The sequence below is a fragment of the Nomascus leucogenys genome, chromosome 5 (assembly GCF_006542625.1).
Source record: "Nomascus leucogenys isolate Asia chromosome 5, Asia_NLE_v1, whole genome shotgun sequence".
NCBI lineage: Eukaryota > Metazoa > Chordata > Mammalia > Primates > Hylobatidae > Nomascus > Nomascus leucogenys.
In genome coordinates, this window is record NC_044385.1 from 53,064,006 (window position 1) to 53,086,063 (window position 22,058).

General features: G+C 38.1%; 1 protein-coding gene across 10 annotated transcripts in view; it reads right to left on the reverse strand.

The window, feature by feature from the left end:
- Positions 1–22,058, reverse strand: part of CD46 (CD46 molecule) — a 44,044-nt gene that overhangs the window by 13,879 nt on the left and 8,107 nt on the right. For 6 of the 10 annotated variants that reach the window (XM_003272994.3, XM_012506737.2, XM_030813079.1 and 3 more), the window contains 6 exons: positions 21,083–21,168; positions 19,376–19,573; positions 13,640–13,822; positions 13,184–13,228; positions 13,027–13,071; positions 11,398–11,439 (listed from right to left, as the gene is read on the reverse strand). In XM_003272994.3, coding sequence (XP_003273042.2) covers positions 11,398–11,439; positions 13,027–13,071; positions 13,184–13,228; positions 13,640–13,822; positions 19,376–19,573; positions 21,083–21,168 — 599 coding nt within the window. The remainder of the gene's footprint in view (positions 1–11,397; positions 11,440–13,026; positions 13,072–13,183; positions 13,229–13,639; positions 13,823–19,375; positions 19,574–21,082; positions 21,169–22,058) is intronic. The other 4 variants (XM_003272993.3, XM_012506739.2, XM_030813077.1 and 1 more) reach the window with 1 other exon arrangement.

The following is a 22,058-nucleotide window of genomic DNA, read 5'->3' on the forward strand; positions in this document are numbered from 1 at the left end:
AAACTCAAAATAGATCAGAGACCTAAACATAAGAGGTAAAACTATAAAACTCTTAGAAGAAAACAGAGGAAATGCTTCTTGACATTGGATCTGGCTATGATTTATTGGATGTGACTCTAAAAGCCCAGGCAAGATAAGAAAAAAATTGTATTTCATCAATTAAAAGCAAATTTTGTGCATCAAATGACACTATCAACAGAGTGAAAAGGCAACCCACACACTATCAACAGAGTGAAAAGGCAACCCACAGAATGAGAGGAAATATTTGTAAATCATATATTTGATAAGGGAGTAATATCCAGAACATATAAATAACTCCTAAAACTCAGTAACAAATGTCAACCCAACTTGAAAATGGGCAAAAGACTTAAAAAGATGTTTCTCTAAAGAAGATATACAAATGACCAATAAGCACATGAAAAGATTCTCAACACATTTCTAATTTTTAGGGAAATGCATATCTAGTATGCATATCTACTTCATATCTATTAGGATGGTCTATGGTTTGAATGTCCCCTTCAAAACTCATGATGAAATTTAATTGTCAATGTAATGTTATTGGGGTGGCACCTTTAAGAGGTGTTTGGGTCATTATGGCTCTGTCTTCATGAATGGACTAATGTTGTTATTGGAGGGGTGTGTTTGTTATTTAGGTCATGGTTTTGTCCCTCTTAATCTCTCTCTCACTGTCTCTTTTCCCTTCCACCATGTGATGCCTTCCATCACATTATGACAAAGCAAGATGGCCCTCACAGATGCCCATGCCTTGATATTAGACTTCCCAGCCTCCAGAACTGTGAGAAATAAATTTCTGTTCATTATAAGTTACTCAGTCTGTGGTATTCTGTTATCACAGTACAAAACAGACTAAGACACTTGGCTATTACTAAAAAAAAATTTAGTAAGTGTTGGTGGAGATGTGGAAAATTGGAACCTTTGTTAAAGGTTCCCACTGCTGGAGGGAATGTAAAATGGTGCAGCCACTGTGGAAGACAGTATGCCAGTTCCTCAAAATATTAAAAATAGAATTCCCTTATGATCTAGCAATTCTACTCCCAGGTATATACCTAAAAGAAGTGAATATGGGAACTCAAACAGATATGTGTACACCTATGTTTATAACAGCATTACTCAAAATAGCCAAAAGGTAAAAACAAACCAACCCAAGTGTCTAGCAACAGATGAATGAATAAATGAAATATAGTATATACATATAATGAACTATTATTCAGCCATAAAAAGAAATGAAGTTCTGATCCATGTCACAAGATAGATCTAGATGAACCTTAAAAACATTATGCTAAGTAAAATAGGCCACACACAAAAGGACAAATAGTGGGATGCCATATAAGTGGACTCCACTTATTCTAATTATATAAATTTACTTAGAATAGGCAAATTCACAGAGACAAAAAGTAGATAGTGGTTATCATCAGGCGATGGGGATAGGCAGGAATGGAGAGTTACTATTTAATGAGTAGAGATTCAGTGTGGGATGATTATAATATTCTAGAGATGGGATGGTACTGATGGTTACATAACAATGTCAGTGTACTTAATGCCACTGAATTGTAAACTTAAAATGGTCAAAATGATAAGATAAAAAGTTTATTTGGAAAAAATAACATGAGAGTTCCTTAGAAATTTCTGAAAAGGAAGTGTTCTGGCAGTTATTAAAACATATTCTACTACAGTAAAAAAAAAAAAAAAAAAAAGACTTGCTTTTGGTACAAGAATAGAAGAATGGACAAAGTTCAAAGGAGAAAAGAGGATGGAACACCTATGAATGCAATGTATGATACAAATTGGCATTTCAAATCAGTTGGGGAGAAGATAACTTACTCAAAAAATGGTGCTATTTAGCTATTGGATGGTGGTGGCTGGGGTGGGGTGAGGTGGAACCATATATCTCATTATATACACCAGAATAAATTTCAGATTTACTAACGATTTAAGTGCAAAGACCAAAGTCAGAACACATGGTTGAAATCTTTATATAATTTCAGCATACGAAGACCTAAAGTTTTAGTAAGAAAGACACCAAAGTCATAGCCATTAGGGAAGAGATCAATACATCCAACTACCTATTAATATAAAACATCTGAACATATAAATGACCACCGATAGGAGAATAGTTAAATAAAGTATGGTATATATTTAAGTCATCATTAGAAAGGATGAGAATAAATCTAAACACAACCACAATCTAAGAGTGTAAGTGGAAAAAGTTCAAGTTGCAGAAAAATATGTGCAGCATGACATCATTTTTAAGAAAAAACACCAAATTACATGTATAATTAACATAAAAATATGTTGACGGTCCTAGGCAAAGCAATCAGACAAGAGAAAGAAACAAAGGGCATCCAAATAGGAAGAGAGGAAGTCAAACTATCTCTGTCCACAGACAACATGATTCTATATTTAGAAAACCCCATAGTCTTGACCTAAAAGCTGCTCCAGATGATAAACAACTTCACCAAAGTTGCAGGATACAAACTCAATATACAAAAATCACTAGCATTCCTATACACCAACAACAGCCAAACTGAGAGACAAATCAGAGAGGCAATCCCACTCAAAATTACTACAAAAAGAATAAAATACCTAGGAATACAGCTAACCAGGGAGGTGAAACATCTCTACAATGAGAATTATAAAACACTCCTCAAAGAAATCAGAGAAGACACAAACAAATGGAAAAACATCCCATGCTCATGGATGGAAGAATCAGTATCATTAAAATGGCTATACTGCCCAAAGCAATTTACAGATTCAATGCTATTCCTATCAAACTACCAATGACATTCTTCACAGAACTAGAAAAAACTATTTTAAAATTCATATAGAACCAAAAAGAGCCTGAATAGTCAAGAAAATCTTAAGCAAAAAGAACAAAGCTGGAGGCATCACATTACCTGACTTCAAACTATACTGCAAGGCTACACTAACCAAAACAACATGGTACTGGTATAAAAACAGGCATTTACACCAATGGAACAGAATTGAGAGCCTAGGAATAAGGCGGCACATCAACGACCATCTGATCTTCCACAGAACTGACAAAAACAAGCAATGGGAAAAAGATTCCCTATTCAATAAATGGTGCTGGGATAACTGGCTAGCCATATGCAGAAGATTGAAACTGGACCCCTTCCTTACACCATACACAAAAATCAACTCAAGATGGATTAAAGATTTACATGTAAAACCCAAAACTATAAAAACCCTGGAAGACAACCTAGGCAATATCACTAGGACATAGTAACGGACAAAGATTTCATGGCAAAGACATCAAAAACAATCGCAACACAAGCAAAAATTGACAAGTAGGATTGAAGTAAATTGAAGAGCTTCTGCACAGCAAAAGAAGCTATCAACAGAGTAAACAGGCAACCTACAGAATGGGAGAACATTTTGGCAAACTATGCATCGGACAAAGGTCTAATATTTAGCATTTATAGGAACTTAAACAAATTTAAAAGAGAAAAACAACTCCATTAAAAAGTGGGCAAAGCACATGAACACTTTTCAAAAGAAGATATATATGTGGCCAACAAACATACAGAAAAAAAGCTCAGAATCACTGATCATTAGAGAAATGCAAATCAAAACCACAGTGAGATACCATTTCACACCAGTCAGAATGGCTATTATTAAAAAGTCAAAAAATAACAGATGCTGGTGAGGTTGTAGAGAAAAGGGAACACTTATATGCTGTTGGTGGGAGTGCAATTTAGTTCAACCATTGTGGGAAGCAGTATGGTGATTCCTCAAAGAGCTAAAAGCAGAACTACCATTCAACCCAGCAATCCCATTACTGGGTATATACCCAAAGAAATATAAATCATTCTGCCATAAAGATACACGCACATGAATGTTCACTGCAGCACTGCTCACAATAGCAAAGACAAGGAATCAACCTAAATGCCCATCAATGACAGACTGGATAAAGAAAATGTGGTACATATAACCATGGAATACTATGCAGCCATAAAAAAGAACGAGTGCATGTCTTCAGCAGGAATGTCAGTGGAGCTGGAGGCTATCATCCTTATCAAACAAATGCAGAAACAGAAAACCAAATACTGCACATTCTCACTTATAAGTGGGAGCTAAATGGTAAGAACTTATGAACACAAAGAAGGAAACAACAGACACTGGGGTATACTTGAGTGGGGACGGTAAGAGTAGGAAGAAGAACAGAAAAGATAACTACTGGGTACTAGGCTTAATACCTGGGTGATGAAACAATATGTACAACAAATCCCTGTGACACGTTTACCTATGTAACGAACCTTCACATGTACCCCCAAATCTAAAATAAAACTTTTTAAAAAAAGATGTTGATGTACAAAAATAGATTTAAAAAGAAACCCTAAACTATTAACAGTGATTAACTTGGGTAATGAGTTAAAAATAAAACTAATCTTTTACTCTATATATTTTTGTAATTTTTGAAATTCTACAAAAGTATATTCATACACTACTCATGTAATTAAAAGTTATAAAAAGTAATCTATATCCAATAGTATAACAAGCTTAAAACTGACAAAACAAAAGAACCTGGAAAAAACTGTTCACTTCATATTAAAAGGGCTTTAATTCATAATGAGCTCTCAAAAATCACTAAGAAAAATATTTTAGAAACCTAACAGAAAAACAGACAAAGCATATGAATAAATAAATGTAGATCAAAAAAAGTTCAGATTCACTGATAATTAAAGAAATGCAAATTGTCCGGGCATGGTGGGTCACACCTGTAATCCTGGCACTTTGGGAAGCTGCGGCAGGAGGATCACTTAAGCCCAGGAGTTGGAGAAGAGACTTGGCAACATGGCAAAACCGTCTCTACAAAAAATACACACACAAAAAAATAGCTGGGTGTGGTGGCAGATGCCTGTAGTTCCAGCTACCTGGGAGGCTGAGGTGGGAGAATCACCTGAGCCCAGGAGGTTGAGGCTGCAGTGCGCTGTGGTTGCACCACTGCACTCCACCCTGGGCAACAGAGTGAGACCCTGCCTCAAAAAAACAAAAACAAAAACAACTAAAAACCAAGAACCAAGAACCAAGAAATGCAAATTAAAACAAGATATTATTTTTCACCCATCATTTAAAAATTAACACTTTTTTAGATATGTCTTAAGTTTTTAATTTAAAAAAATTTTAAGTAAAAAAAATTCTTGCCCAAGATGGCTGAATAGGAACAGCTCCGGTATGCAGCTCCAGCAAGATAGACGCAGAAGACAGTTGATTTCTGCATTATCAACTGAGGTACCTGGTTCATCTCATTGGGACTGGTTGGAAAGTAAGTGCAGCCCATGGAGGGCAAGTTGAAGCACGGCGTGGCACCGCCTCACCCGGGAAGCGCAAGGAGTTGGGGGATTTCCCTGTCCTAGCCAAGGGAAGCCGTGAGAGACTGTACCTGGAGAAACAGTACACTCCTGACCAAATACTGCACTTTTCCCACAGTCTTAGCAACTGGCAGACCAGGAGATGCCCTCCCGTGCACGACTCGGCAGGTCCCATGCTCACAGAAACTTGCTCACTGCTAGCGCAGCAGTCTGAGATCGACCTGCCATGCTGCAGCTTGATGGGGGGAGGGATGTCTGCCATTGCTGAGGCTTGAGTAGCTCACAGTGTAAACAAAGAGACCTGGAAGCACAAACTGGCGGAGCCCACCGCAGCTCAGTAAGGCCTAATGCCTCTATAGATTCCACTTCTGGGGGCAGGGCATAGTAGAACAAAAGGCAGCAGCTTCTACAGACTTAAACGTCCCTGTCTGACAGCTCTGAAGAGAGCAGTGGTTCTCTGAACACAGAATTCAAGCTTCGAGAATGGACAGACTGCCTCCTCAAGTGGGTCCCTGACCCCCATGTAGCCTGACTGGGAAAGACCTCCCAGTAGTGGCCGACAAACATCTCAAACAGGTGGGTGCCCCATCTGGGACGAAGCTTCCAGAGGAAGGATCAGGCAGCAATATTTGTGGTTCTGCAGCCTCCGCTGGTGATACCCAGGAAAACAGGGTCTGGAGTGGACCTCCAGCAAACTCCAACACACTTGCAGCTGAGGGGTCTGACTGTTGGAAGGAAAACAAACAGAAAGGAATAGCATCAACATCAACAAAAAGGACATCCACACCAAAACCCCATCTGTAGGTCACCAACATCAAAGACCAAAGGTAGATAAAACCACAAAGATGGGAGAAACCAGAGCAGAAAAGCTAAAAATTCCAAAAAACAGACTGCCTCTTCTCCTCCAAAGGATCACAGCTCCTCACCAGCAAAGGAACAAAACTGGACAGAGAATGAGTTTGATGAGTTAACAGAAGTAGGTTTCAGGAACTTAACCTGTAAGTTAGTTATAACTTAGGTCAGTAATAACAATGTCAGTAATAACAAACTTCTCCAAGCTAAGATGTTCTAACCCATCCAAGGAAGCTAAAAACCTTGAAAAAAGATTAGATGAATGGCTAACTGAATAAACAGTGTAGAGAAGACCTTAAATGACCTGATGGAGCTGAAAACCACGGCACAAGAACTTCGTGACACATGCACAAGCTTCAATAGCTGATTCGATTAAGTGGAAGAAAGGATATCAGTGATTGAAGATCAAATTAATGAAATAAAGCAAGAAGACAAGATTAGAGAAAAAAGAGTGAAAAGAAACAAAGCCTCCAAGAAATATGGGACTATGTGAAAACACCAAATCTACGTTTGATTGGTGTACCTGAAAGTGACGGGGAGAATGGAAGCAAGTTAGAAAACACTCTTCAGGATATTATCCAGGAGAACTTCCCTAAACTAGCAAGACAGGCCAACATTCAAATTCAGGAAATACAGAGAACACCACAAAAATACTCCTTGAAAAGTGCAACCCCAAGACACATAATCGTCAGATTCACCAAGGTTGAAATAAAGGAAAAAAATGTTAAGGGCAGCCAGAGAGAAAGGTCAGGTTACCCACAAAGGGAAGCCTATCCGACTACCAGCGGATCTCTCAGCAGAAACCCTACGAGCCTTAAGAGAATGGGGGCCAATATTCAACATTCTTAAAGAAAAGAATTTTCAACCCAGAATCTCATATCCAGCCAAACTAAGCTTCGTAAGTGAGGGAGAAATAAAATAGTTTATAGACAAGCAAATGCTGAGAGATTTTGTCACCACCAGGCCTGCCTTAAAAGAGCTCCTGAAGGAAGCACTAACATGGAAAGGAACAACCGGTACCAGCCACTGCAAAAACATGCCAAATGGTAAAGACCATTGATGCTATGAAGAAACTGCATCAGTTAAGGGGCAAAATAACCAGCTAACATCATAATGACAGGATCAAATTCAGACATAACACTATTAACCTTAAATGTAAATGGGCTAAATGCCCCAATTAAAAGACACAGACTGGCAAATTGGATAAAGAGTCAAGACCCATCGGTGTGCTATATTCAGGAGACCTATTTCACGTGCAAAGATGCACATAGGCTCAAAATAAAGGGATGGAGGAAGATCTACCAAGCAAATAGAAAGCAAAAGAAAAAAAAAAAACAAACAAAAAAGAAGGGGTTGCAATTCTAGTCTCTGATAAAACAGACATTAAACCAACAAAGATCAAAAGAGACAAAGAAGGCCACTACATAATGGTAAAGGGATCAATTCACCAAGAAGAGCTAACTATCCTAAATATATATGCATCCAATACAGGAGCACACAGATTCATAAAGCCAAGGCCTTAGAGACCTACAAAGGACTTAGACTCCCACACAACGATAGTGGCAGCCTTTAACACCCCACTGTCAATATTGGACAGATCAATGAGACAGAAGGTTAACAAGGATATCCAGGACTTGAACTCAGCTCTAGACCAAGCAGACCTACTAATCATCTACAGAACTCTACACCCCAAATCAACAGAATATACATTCTTCTCAGCATCACATCACACTTATTCTAAAATTGACCACATAATTGGTATAAAACACTCTTCAGCAAATGTAAAAGAACAGAAATCACAACAAACTGTCTCTCAGACCACAGTGCAATCAAATTAGAACTCAGGATTAATAAATTCACTCAAAACCGCACAACTACATGGAAACTGAACAACCTGCTCTTGAATGACTACTGGATAAATAATGAAATGAAGGCTGAAATAAAGTTGTTCTTTGAAACCAACGAGAACAAAGACACAACGTACCAGAATCTCTGGGACACATTTAAAGCAGTGTGTAGGGGGAAATTTATAGCACTAAATGCCCACAAGACAAAGCAGGAAAGATCTAAAATCAACACCCTAACAACACAATTAAAAGAACTAGAGAAGCAAGAGCAAACAAATTCAAAAGCTAGCAGAAGGCAAGAAATAACTAAGATCAGAGCAGAACTGAAGGAGTTAGAGATATAAAAAACCCTTTAAAAACTCAATCCAGGAGCTGGTTTTTTGAAAAGATCAACAAAAATGACCGCTAGCAAGAATAATAAAGAAGAAAAGAGAGAATAATAAAATAGACGCAATAAAAAATGATAAAGGGGATATCACCACTGATCCCACAGAAATACAAACTACCATCAGAGAATACTATAAACACCTCTACGCAAATAAACTAGAAAATCTAGAAGAAACGGATAAATTCCTGGACACATACACCCTCCCAAGACTAAACCAGGAAAAGTTGAACCTCTGAATAGACCAATAACGGGTTCTGAAATTGAGGCAATAATTAATAGCCTACCAACCAAAAAAAGTCCAGGACCAGATGGATTCACAGCCAAATTCAACCAGATGTACAAAGAGGAGCTGGTACCATTTCTTTGAAACTATTTCAATCAATACAAAAAGAGGGAATCCTCCCTAACTCATTTTAGGAAGCTAGCATCATCCTGATACCAAAGCCTGGTAGAGGCACAACAAAAAGAGAGAATTTTAGGCCAATATCCCTGATGAACATCGATGCAAAAATCCTCAACAAAATACTGGAAAACCAAATCCAGCGGCACATCAAAAAGCTTATCCACCACGATCAAGTTAGCTTCATCCCTGGGATGCAAGGCTGGTTCAACATTAACAAATCAATAAACATAATCCATCACATAAACAGAACCAACAACAAAAACCACATGACTATCTCAATAGATGCAGAAAAGGCCTTCGACAAAATTCAACAGCCCTTCATGCTAAAAACTCTCAATAAACTAGGTACTGATGGAATATATCTCAAAATAATAAGAGCTATTTATGACAAACCCACAGTCAATATCATATTGAATGGGCAAAAACTGGAAGCATTCCCTTTGAAAACCAGCACAAGACAAGGATGCCTTCTCTCACCACTCCTATTCAACATAGTATTGGAAGTTCTGGCTAGGGTGATCAGGCAAGAGAAAGAAATAAAGGGTATTCAAAAAGGAAAAGCGAAAGTCAAATTGTCTCTGTTTGCAGATGACATGATTGTATATTTAGAAAACCCCATCATCTCAGCCCAAAATCTCCACAAGCTGATAAACAACTTCAGCAAAGTCTCAGGATACAAAATCGATGTGCGAAAATCACAAGCATTCCTATACACCAATAACAGACAGAGAGCCAAATAATGAGTGAATTCCCATTCACAATTACTACAAAGAGAATAAAATACCTAGGAATCCAACTTACAAGGGATGTGAAGGACATCTTCAAAGAGAACTACAAACCACTGCTCAATGAAATAAAAGAGGATACAAACAAATGGAAGAACATTCCATGCTCATGGATAGGAAGAATCAATATTGTGAAAATGGCCATACTACCCAAGGTAATTTATAGATTCAATGCTATCCACGTCAAGCTACCAATGACTTTCTTCACAGAATTGGAAAAAACTACTTTAAAGTTCATATGGAATCAAAAAAGAGCCCATATAGCCAAGACAATCCTAAGCAAAAAGAACAAAGCTGGAGGCATCATGTTACCTGACTTCAAACTATACTACAAGGCTACAGTGACCAAAACAGCATGGTACTGGTACCAAAACAGATATACAGATCAGTGGAACAGAATAGAGGCCTCAGAAATAACACCTCACATCTACAACCATCTGATCTTTGACAAACCTGACAAAAACAAGAAATGGGGAAGGGATTCCCTATTTAATAAATGGTTCTGGGAAAACTGACTAGCCATATGTAGAAAGCTGAAACTGGATCCCTTCCTTACACCTTATACAAAAATTAACTCAAGATGGATTGAAGATTTAAATGTAAGACCTAACACCATAAAAACCCTAGAAGAAAATCTAGGCAATACCATTCAGGACATAGGCATAGGCAAATACTTCATTACTAAAACAACAAAAGCAATGGCAACAAAAGCCAAAATAGACAAATGGGATCTAATTAAACTAAAGAGCTTCTGCACAGCAAAAGAAACTATCATCAGAGTGAACAGGCAACCTACAGAATGGGAGAAAATCTTTGCAATCTGCCCATCTGACAAAGGGCTAATATCCAGAATCTACAAAGAACTTAAATAAATTTACAAGAAAAAAACAACACCATCAAAAAGTAGGCAAAGGATGTGAACAGACACTTCCCAAAAGAAGACATTTATACAGCCAACAGACATATGAAAAAATGCTCATCATCACTGATCATCAGAGAAATGCAAATCAAAACCACAATAAGATACCACTCACGCCAGTTAGATTGGCAATTATTAAAAAGTCAGGAAACAACAGATGCTGGAGAGGATGTGGAGAAACAGGAACACTTTTACACTGTTGGCCAGAGTGTAAATTAGTTCAACCACTGTAGAAGACAGTGTGGTGATTCCTCAAGGATCTACAACTAGAAATACCATTTGACTCGGCTATCACATTACTGGGTATATACCCAAAGGATTATAAATCACACTACTATAAAGACACAGGCACACGTATGTTTATTGTGGCACTATTCACAATAGCAAAGACTTGGAACCAACCCAAATGTCCATCAATGATGGACTGGATTAAGAAAATGTGGCACATATACACCATGGAATACTATGCAGTCATAAAAAAGGATGAGTTCATGTCCTTTGCAGGGACATGGATGAAGCTGGAAACCATCATTTTAATCAAACTATCACAAGGACAGAAAACCAAACACCACATGTTCTCACTCATAGGTGGGAGTTGAACGAGAACACATGGACACAGGGTGGGGAACATCACACACTGGGGCCTGTTGGGGGTTGGGGGCTGGGGGAGGGATAGCATTAGGAGAAATACCTAATATAAATGATGAGTTGATGGGTGCAGCAAACCAACATGGCATATGTATACCTATGTAACAAACTTGCACATTGTGCACACGTACCCTAGAACTTGAAGTATAATACAAATAAATAAACAATTCTTAACAATATCAGTAGGATAAAGGCTTAACCAACCTGGATAATTTGAGACTGGAGGCTTGTAAGTAGGCCTAGGACCTAGAAAAATAAGTTTGATTTTATAAATTCACCATAAAATTATGACTTTAATTTTTATATTGACTTTTTAAGTTTATCAAAATGAAAACTACACATACGTTACAAACTTTGCAATTCCACATCTTAGAATTTAACCTACATATATATTTGCACAAGTATGTAAGGATGTATGTACAAGAATGCTCACTACACTTTGTATTTTATAATGGAAATTCTAGAAGATAACCATCATGAAAGTAATGTGAGGATGGGCGTGGTGGCTCACGCCTGTAATCCCAGCACTGTGGGAGGCCGAGGCAGGTGAATCTCTTGAGGTCAGGAGTTCGAGACTAGCCAGGCCATCATGGAGAAACCCCGTCTCTACTAAAAATACAAAAAACTAGCCAGCATAGTGGTGGGCGCCTGTAATCTCAGCTACTTGGGAGTCTGAGACCGCTTGAACCCGGGAGGTGGAGGTTGCAGTGAGCCGAGACTGCGCCACTGCACACCATCCTGGGTGACAGAGCGAGACTGTCTCAAAAAAAAAGGAATGTGCTTGGGGTAAACATATGTTATCTTTTTTAAAAACTGTAAGTAGTATTATACTACATAATTTACATCTTTCTCTTTTCCACTTAGGACTTCCTTGACATTTCTCCATGTTAACACATTTAGATCTACCTTAACATCATTATGTTGTTATTTAGTCTTCCTCTAGCAGATGATAAGAAATTATTGACAATCCCATAAGGAATTTTGATTTGTAATTTTTCAAAAAATATCCTTGCAGTTTGTCTTTTTTATAAACAGTTTATCACAAGCAATTCTCTCTTCAGCTCTCCAACACTAAGCTAGATCAGTGTTTTATAAATACTTTATGAAATGCTTATTATCAACTCTTTCAAAAGACTGTATCAGCAAACGTAGTATTAGTGCATATACCCACTAGGAGCACATGAGTAAGCCCGGATGCCTCACTGAGTATAAATTTCACATGCAACCTTGTTTTGCTCATCTATCAGCCCACTAAAAAACTCATCTCTTCCTGCCCCTCAAACCCTACAGCACTCAACTCAGGAGGCTACCAGTTACCAAGTTCTTACAGGAATTTTAAGAAGGTGTTTTTTGTTTGTTTGTTTGTTTGTTTTTGAGACACAGTCTCACTCTGTCACCCAGGCTGGAGTGCAGTGGCATGATCTTGGCTCACTGCAACCTCTGCGCCCCTGGGTTCAAGCGATTCTCCTGCCTCGGCCTCCCAAGTAGCTGGGGTTACAAGTGCCTGCCACCGCGCCCAGCTAATTTTTGTATTTTTAGTAGAAATGGGGTTTCACCAACTTAGCCAGGCTGGTCTTGAACTTCTGACCTCGTGATCCACCCACCTCGGCCTCCCAAAGTTCTGGTATTACAGGTGTGAGCTACCCCACCCAGCCTATAAGAAGGTATTTTAATTACTATGTTAACATGCATAATTCTCTTCGATCCTTTAAAATATTAGGGAGATAGGAAATATATAACCAAATTAGAAGCCAGTGATTTGAAGGATTTTTTAAAAAATCACCAGGAATTTAAAGGATTTTTTAAAAAAATATAAGCAGGAAATTACTAAACCTGAGGCACTGGATGTTGGAGATTTTGTAGTGGGAGAAGTCGACACTGGAAAACAAAATAATAATTTACATTGGACCAAACACTTGGGATTTATTGCTGGCATTTTCTCCACGAATTTACAAGATTTTTGAGACATGTAAGGAAGAAGCTACTAAACTTGAATGACTCGAAGCTGGAGGGTTTGTACTAGAAGGAGGCAGCACTAGGAAATAAAATAATGTTAGAAGATCAACCACTTGGGAGTTATTGCTCTCATTTCATTTATATGAATTATGCCATTGTTGACTTACTTAGATAAAAATGCCCATGTTTCAATTCACTCCAAAAAGTTGTTGTAATTCATTTTATACATAAAAATATTAAAAGCATATACCCATGCAATGTACATAACATGCTAAGAACCCTGGAAAAGCACACAAAATCACAACAGCAGAATTTGATGTGAATTTCACATCATACATCTGGCATAGAAATGAATACAAGACAGTTAAATACTAAAATTGTTTCTTTTCAGTTATTCTGTATGACTGATAGTTAATATCAAAGAAATAAAGTCTAAAATGAACAGCAACAACAATAACAAACCAAGACAGAATGAAGATAACCTTTGTACCTTTAAGACACTTAGGAACTGGGGGATCCCAAGTACTGTTACTGTCACAGACAATTGTGTCGCTTCCAGTGAGGTAAAATCCCTTATCACATTCAAACATAACTGTTGCTTTGTAGTAAAATTTTTTTCCAAATCCTGATATCTGTTTTCCATTTTTGACTACTGGAAATCGACATTTGACCACTGGAAAATTAGAGAAACCTCAGAATTAATGGATATCTGCTTTAACAGAAAAAGTGGTACAAAGTAGTAATTTCCAGTGTGAACAGAGACAAGGAATGGAATGCAAGATGTTAAAAACATTTTTTAAAATACTTTAAATGTTAACTGATATATTCTCCTTGATACAGAATTCTAGGGTGTTTTATTTTTCTTTCAGCACTAACAGACATAACCATACTGTAACCACATTTTCTTAAGAAAACTTGGCTGGCTGTCATTCTTACTTGTCCCTGCCCTCCTAAATGTAATACGGTTTTTTGTTGTTTTCCCCACTCACTGGCTGCTTCTTAAACTTTTGTTTGGTAGTTTTTACCAAACTACTGCAGGGGGGTGGTGGTGGTGATGGTAAATTTTAATAATTTATTCATCCTGCTGAAGGTTCACTGAATCTCCTGGATCTGAGGTTGTTTTGGATCTAATTTGCATAATTTTTGGCCAATATTTTTTCAAATAATATTTTACACCATTCTCTCTCCTGTCTTTCTGAAACTCCAATTACATGTATGTTTCACTGCTTGATACTCTCCCACAGGTCTGTAAGCCTCTCTCTTTCTTTAGTCAACATTTCTTCTTAAATAAGGTTCAGTTTCTATTGACCTGTCTTCAGGTTCACTGACTTTTTGTTGTGTCTAATTGTACCTAATGTTATTTGTAAAGGTTAGTTTATTGGATATAATTTACATACAGTAAAATTCACCCTTTCAAGTGTACCACTGTATGAGTTTTGACAAATGCAAATAATTATGTAACTACCACCATAGTAAAGATACAGAAAAGTTCCATTACTCTCCAGAATTTCCTCATGCTCTTTTGTGAGTTACCCCTCTTCTCCCTCATCCCCACTTCCACAACCAGCCAACCATTGATCTGCTTTTATCCCTATAGTGGGACTTTTTCAGAATGTCACATAAATGGAATCACGGTCTTCTTAGTATGGCTTATTTCACTTAGCATGATGCTTTCAAGATTCATTTGTGTTGCTGCATGAATCAGGAGTTCATTCCTTTTTATTGCTGAGTATGAGTCCATCTTTTAGAGGTAGCATAGGTGGTTCATTCATTCACCAACTCAAGAACATGTGGCGATTTGCAGTTTGGGGTGATTATGAATAAGGCTGCTGTGAACATCCTCATGTAAGTTTCTGTGTGAAAATGCCGAGTTGTATGATAAGAAGAGTATGTTTAACTTTATAAGAAATTGCCAAAAATGTCCCAAAGTGGTCATTTCACTTTGATTCTCACCATCAGTATACTGAGAGTTTCATCTGCTCCATATCCTTGTCAATACCTGGTATTGTCAGTTTGGGGGGGTGTGTGTTTAAATTTCAGCCATTCCAATAGGTATTTGGTGGCATCTCGTTGTGAGTAGAGACAGTTTTTACTCCTTCTTTTCCAATATGTGTGCCTAATTGCTTTCTCTTGCCTTATTGTACTGGGCGGGATCTCCAGTACAATGCTGAATGGAGTGGTAAGAGTGGACATCCTGTTTTCCTTCCAGAATTAGGTCTTTATTAATTAGACAGAAATGTAATTAAGGTTTTTTTAACCACTAAGTACGATGTTACTTTTTACCACTAAGTATAATTTTTTTGAACCATTAAGTGTAAGGTTAGCTGTGAGATCTTTGTAGATGTCTGTTATCACGGTAAGATAGATAGTACCCTTCTGTTCCTAGTTTGCTGAGAAGTTTTATCATGAAAAAATAAGATGATGAATTCTGTCAAACACTTTTTGTTTTTTGCATCTAATAAGATAATCACATGATTTTTTTTTCTCCTTAATAGTCTCCTGATGTGGTAAATTACACTGATTAATTTTTGCATTTGAACTAATCTTGCATTCATAGGGTAAATCCTACTTGGTCATGATCTACTTTTCTTTTTATGTATCACAGGATTTGGTTTGCTAATATTTTGTTGAAGATTTTTGGTCCTGTGTTCATCAAGGATATTATTTGTAATTTTCTTATAATGTTTTTGTTTTCTGGTTTTCGTATCAGGACAATGCTATCATCATAAAATGGGTTGAGAAGTGTTCCCTCCTCTTGCACTTTCTTGAAATGCTTGTGTAGAATTGCTATGATTTATTCCTTAGATGGTTGGTAGAATTCCCCAGTGAAGCCATCTGGGCCTTCAGTAGGTTAGTAACAAATTTTATTTCTTTGGTAGATATAGGAGTATTCAGGTTATCCATATCTTCAAGTGAGTTTTGACATTTTGTATCTGTCAAGGAATCTGTCCATTTCAGTTGTCAAATTTATAGGCATAAAGTTGTTTATAATATTCCCTTATCATCCTTTAAATGTCTGTAGGATATTTAGTGATATTCTCTTTTTCATTCTTTTGTCTGTTGAATAATTTTGTAAAGTAATCAAGTAAAGTTTACGTCACCAATATTAAAGAATGGCCATATGCACAAAAGAATATAAAGCTTTTTGGCTAAGGGATGGGGGGGAAGTTAGAAAAAGGATGAGAAACACATACGGGGTGGACGTGAGGAAGGAGAGTGAAAGGTGTAGGCACCCCCACCTCACTTCCTGAGGCAGGGCCATCAAGGACTCTCAAGATTGAGCGGCCATTAATTACATGGATTCAGATTTCTTTCATTCTAGACTTAAATTTAACCTTAGGTTTTTGCTCCAGCACCAATTTAACAGAGCAACGTAGGCATTTCCCAATCCAGCAGCACATGCTGTTTCCAAGCGCATGTGACTGGCGCACCGCAGCTCCGTGCACACCCCAGGAGCGCAGTCCATGCCCAGAGCAGGTGCCTGTGTTGTGGAACCTGACAGGAAGCATGCCAGAACACCGCCTGTCACAAGGTGCCACCTGAGGGGATCTGAGGTCTCTGAAGATCAACTGGTGCCTGTGATTTCCAAAGATTTAACCTTAGCCTTCAATGACATTTACATATAAATTGTCAAATAAAACCCTCCATAATTTACACTTAAGTCTAGGAAGACATGGCACAGATGTTCCAGTGACAAAAAAAAAAAAGTGTAGCAGCTGTGTGTGTTTTCCCCATTTTGACCAAGCTCTCACTGTAACACAGGGCATAAAGGAGAAGGGTTGCACACAAATTTAAAGTATAAAAAAAAAAAAACACCCAAAAAATCATACATTGACGCTGTTGACTTGTTAACAATGCAGGGAAACTCACTGCAAAATAAAATCCCTTATTTAAACCTTAAAAGAATGAAATGTACCAACTAAACTGTGTAGGCTCTAATGTAGCAGAACAGAATGTTTCCAGAAAAAAAAATACATTAAAAAAATAAAAAAATTCAGAGATAAAACATAAAAAGATTAAAAAATATATATCTTAAGAAAATATATTGCTCAAAACATATGAAACTTAATTCTAAGAAATTCACCTACCTAAATTTAAACAAGATTGCTGCAGTTGCAGCTCGCCGTCCTGCAGGAGACACGCAAAGGGATGAGGGGCGCAGGGCTGTGGGGATGTCAAGACTGCCCCAAGGTCAAAAAGCCTTTGAGGAGAGCCCCAGCTCCCACTGAGACCAGCCTCCGGCCTGCCCTCTGCAGAGGGGAAGGAAGGGGATGGGTCTGGGGCTGCAGACCCTGCTGGAATTGGCAGAGGAGCCAGCAAGGCTGGGGGGCTATAGGCTGGCCAGACTCCCTTAGCTGGATCCCCTACTCCACGCCTGGCCAGCACTCCGGGATGCCTGGCTCAGGTCTCCATCAGGATCTCCACCACGTATTCCTACTTGCCCAGGTCAGAACGCAATTGCAGCTGCAGTTGGGAGGCCAGGTGGCTGCAGGGCCAAGCCTCTGAATGCTTTGCAGGGCCACTTCCCATCGTGTGGGTCAGCACCGTGTGTCCAGGTCATCATAGGAACTGACCACGTCTGAGGCCAGCTCTTCCATGCAAACTGGGGTTTTTGGTCTTCAGTATTTCAAATATCTCATCTCGCTACTTCTGAAAGCCTCCTCTATTTTCCCCAGGGCTGTCCGTCTCCCAGATGCTGCTCTTCAGGGCTCCTGGCGCCAGTGTTGAGGTGACAGAGCAAAGGTCTGAAAACTGGCCCTTTCACGCAGCAGTGCCCAAAGCAGTGGGCATGGCACACCCCCTCTGGCTCCCGCATGGAGGGTACAGGCCACCGGCACAGGTTCTCTGCGGAAACCAGGCAGTGGAATGACACCAACCCCACACTCTTGGGTGCATCTGTGTGCCACATCTCATCCTGGGCCATCTCCTCTTGGATCTGCCAGGTGTGTTGGTGACGAGGACCCTGTGGCAGTGGTTGGGCTCCACCAGCAAGTAGTAAAGCTGGAGCTTCTAAAAGGACAAGTCTGGGAGTGACTGCCCCTGCCGGCTGCAGGAGGGCAGGGTCTTCAAACTGGCTGGGGTGCCGTGCTTGGCCACCACTTCTTTCATTCTCAGTATTGGTTAATCTGCGTCTTTTTTTGTCAGTCTGGCTATAGGTTTACACACTTTATTGATCTCCAAGTAGCAACTGTTGGTTTCACTGATTTCCTCTATTTTTTTTTTTTCTCTTCTTAATTTCATTGATTTTGGCTCTATCTTTATCATTTCCTTACATCTGCTAGTTTGGGATTTAACTTGCTCTTTTTTAGTTTCTTAAGGTGGAAAATTAGATCACTGATTTGAGACCTTTCTTTTTTCTAACACAAGTTATGTTATGCTATACATTCCCCTGTAAGCAATGCTTTAGCTGCATCCTACATATTTGGGTATTTTGAGATGTTGTGTTTTTATTCAATTCAAAACACTTTCTAATCTCCCTGCTGACTACTTCTTTTATTCATGGGTTATTTAGAAGTGTCCTGTACACTTTCCAGTTCTTTGAGGATTGGCTTTGTTATTGATTTCTACTTTCATTCTATTGTGATCAGATAATATATTTTGAATGATTTCAATTTTTCGAAGTTTGTTAAAAATTGTCTCATTGTCTAGAATATGGTCTACTTTGGAGAAAGTTTCATGCGTACTTGGGGAGTATATACTTTTAAATCACTGTTACTCAGTGATTTCTTTCTTTAAATGGGCAAGTCCCCTACATGGTCTTCATACTTTTGGTCACTCCAGAGTGCCTTAAACATTTGGTCTTTTAAAAAAAAAAATTTTTTTTTTTAATCCAGAGTTTATCATTCTTATTTGTGAGACAATTAGTCTGTTACAATTTACCACTACCATAGCCAGAACTCTTAGATTTCTTGTAATACAAGATGAAACTTTCTTTAAGCCAGTGTGTATTTTTTTTTGGTTCCTTCAAACAAAAACATCTAACTCATGCAGATACACAGTAGTTCACACGGTATAAAATGAAATGCCAAGAACATGTGGGGGTGAGAAATAGGGAACTCTAGCTAGAACTATTTTTTGACTTGAATTGACCTATATTAAAATAAATTAGAAACCAATTATACAGGAGGAAGCACATACACCTGCTTTGTTTATTTGTAGATAAAACTATTTACAAAATGTTTCCATAGTATTTACAAATGAAGAAGAAAATAAATTGAAACACTACCTTTACACTCTGGAGCAGCATGACTCCATACTGAATTGTCACCACAATAAATCGTGCTCTCGCCAATAAGTGCAAATGGATCTGGTCCAGGTGCAGGATCACAACTATAAGTTACTGCATCAAGATACTCAAATACTTCTACTTCACTAAAGGTGTGTTTTCCATTTTTTATTTTTGGAGGTGGTGTACACAAAACCTCTTAAAAATGAAGAAAAAGAGGAAAGGAAATGTAAAAGATTAAGACAGCATTAGTAAAATTTCTATGTCTTCAATAAATTCGTCAATATAGGGTTTCTACAAGCTGGTTGTGAATTCAATATGGATTTAAAAGAAGGTTTCTATGAGCAAATACATTATCCCAAACTCAAACCATTAATGTAGTAACTAACTTTCAGAACAAATCTCATTTTCTTAAAGTGTAAATACCTATTGATATGGTTTGGATCTGTGTCCCCATCAAATCTCATGTTGAATTGTAGTCCACAATATTGGAGGTGGGGCCTGGTGGGAGGTGTTTGAATCATGGGGGTAGATTTCTCATGAATGATTTGGCACCATCCCCTTGGTGCTGTTCTCGTGATACTGAGTTCTTGGGGGATCTGGTTATTTAAAAGTGTGCAACACCTCCCGTCCTCCCCACCTTGCTCCTGCCATGTGAGACACCTTGCTCTCCTTCTGTCTTTCCCAATGATTGTTAAGTTTCCCGAGGCCTCCCCAAACCCCCAGCAGATGCCAGCACCATGCTTCCTGTACAGCTTGTAGAAACACGAGCCAATTAAACCTCTTTTCTTTATAAATTACCCAGTCTCAGGTATTTCTTTAGAGCAATACGAAAACGGCCTAATACGCCTATATTTATTTGGCCATGCTAAGTTCTGTTCTAGTCATCACAAGAAATGCTGACAATTAATGAGAAAATATGCTTAACTGAGAGCTAGCTGAGAAATCCTTTGCGATTTATAAATATATCCATTTTCTAAATTGGTGGTTCACAATACCACCAAAATATTATTGTCTTTTTTCACTCTGATCCTAATAAGAATATAGTGATTTTTTCCCAAAGGCTACATATTGTGTGATAACACAACAGGCCAAATACAATCTTGCTTTAAGCCAGATGTTGAAGAAATGTGCAAAAAATGTGAACAATGCCACTATTCTAATTTTATTTTGATTTGGAAAATTTTTATTTTTCATAAAAATTATGTTACATATGTTAATTTGTATTGCATCTATTCTTACAAATTAATCAAGCCAGGTGGGGTGGCTCACATTTGTAATCCCAGCACTTTGGGAGGCCCACGGGGGCAGATTGCTTGAGCCCGGGAGTTCAAGACCAGCCTGGGCAACATGGCAAAACCCCATCTCTTCAAAAATTACAAAAAGCCAGGCATAGTGGTACACGCCTGAAGTCCCAGCTACTGGAGAGGCTGAGGCTGCAGTGAGCTGAGATTGTGCCACTGCACCCCAGCCTGGGAAATAGCCTGAGACCGTGTCTTAGGAAAAACATAAACAAAACCAAAAAGAATCAATAATTATTTAAAAACCTCTCTGTTTGAATTCCAATATGATAAATACCAATAGATATAACCCACATAAAAGAAACCTCTTTGGGATCTTTGTTAATCTTAAAGTGTAAAGGGTGCCCTGAGGCAAAAATCTTTGAGGATTACTGGTCTAAATTAAAAAAAAAAAGAATTTACTTACTTTCACATATTGGGGGCTTACCGCTCCAAATTGCTACTGATCCTTTAAGTTCACAATATAGAATTTCTTTACCAATTAAGTAATAACTAAATGAGAAAAGAAAGGGTTACTGTTTTGTATAGCAATTAATAAGACACACATAATAATGAAGGAATTTTTATATGGTTTCTTTTCTACACTGCAGTAGTTTGAGGGGATGCTTTCTTAAACAACACACTATATAATGAAAGTGCTAAATAAATCTGCAATTTAGTCAAATAGAGTTTCTCCATTTGAATATATATTGGCCAAGAGCAAAGATGTCTAAATAAATCTGCTGTGCCTTTCCACCCAGCCTCTTTGCTGCCTCCAGCAATCACATTACACATTCATTTCTGTGCCTTTTCTCACACCACTTTGCACAGTAAGGACAAGGACTGTGTGGAGAGAACAAGCCCTAGAGCTGGAATGCCTAGATTCAAGTCCCTGCTTCTCAACTTATCTAGTTTCTTGAGCTTGGGTAAGTCACTTAAAGTTCCTTCACTCAGCTTCCTGATTAAAAGGAGATAACAGTACATGGGGTTGTTTAGGGGATTAGATAAGTTAGCATTTGGCACACAGTGAATGCCACATGAGTTTTAGCTCCTATTAATATTATTTAGAACAGGAGTGTATTTCTAGGAATAGCTCACTGAGTATAAGAATACTTTCATTAAGTATACCCCTATACTCAATGAAATCTTCCCTAATTTAAATTCACAGGAATCTCTCCTCCTTCTGGACTCTTAGAGTAATTATCATGAATAATTCTACTTATTTGGTATTTCTCATTTAGTATTTTGCTTTTATTGCTCTCAGTATATATTATTCCTCAATAAGGTTAGAACTTCTTTTAAGAAGGTCGCTGTCTTAAAGTTTTGGTATCCCTTGGTGTGCCTAGCAAGCAGTATGTGTCAAATGAATATTCCAATATTTCTACTTGACAAAATTTTAAAAA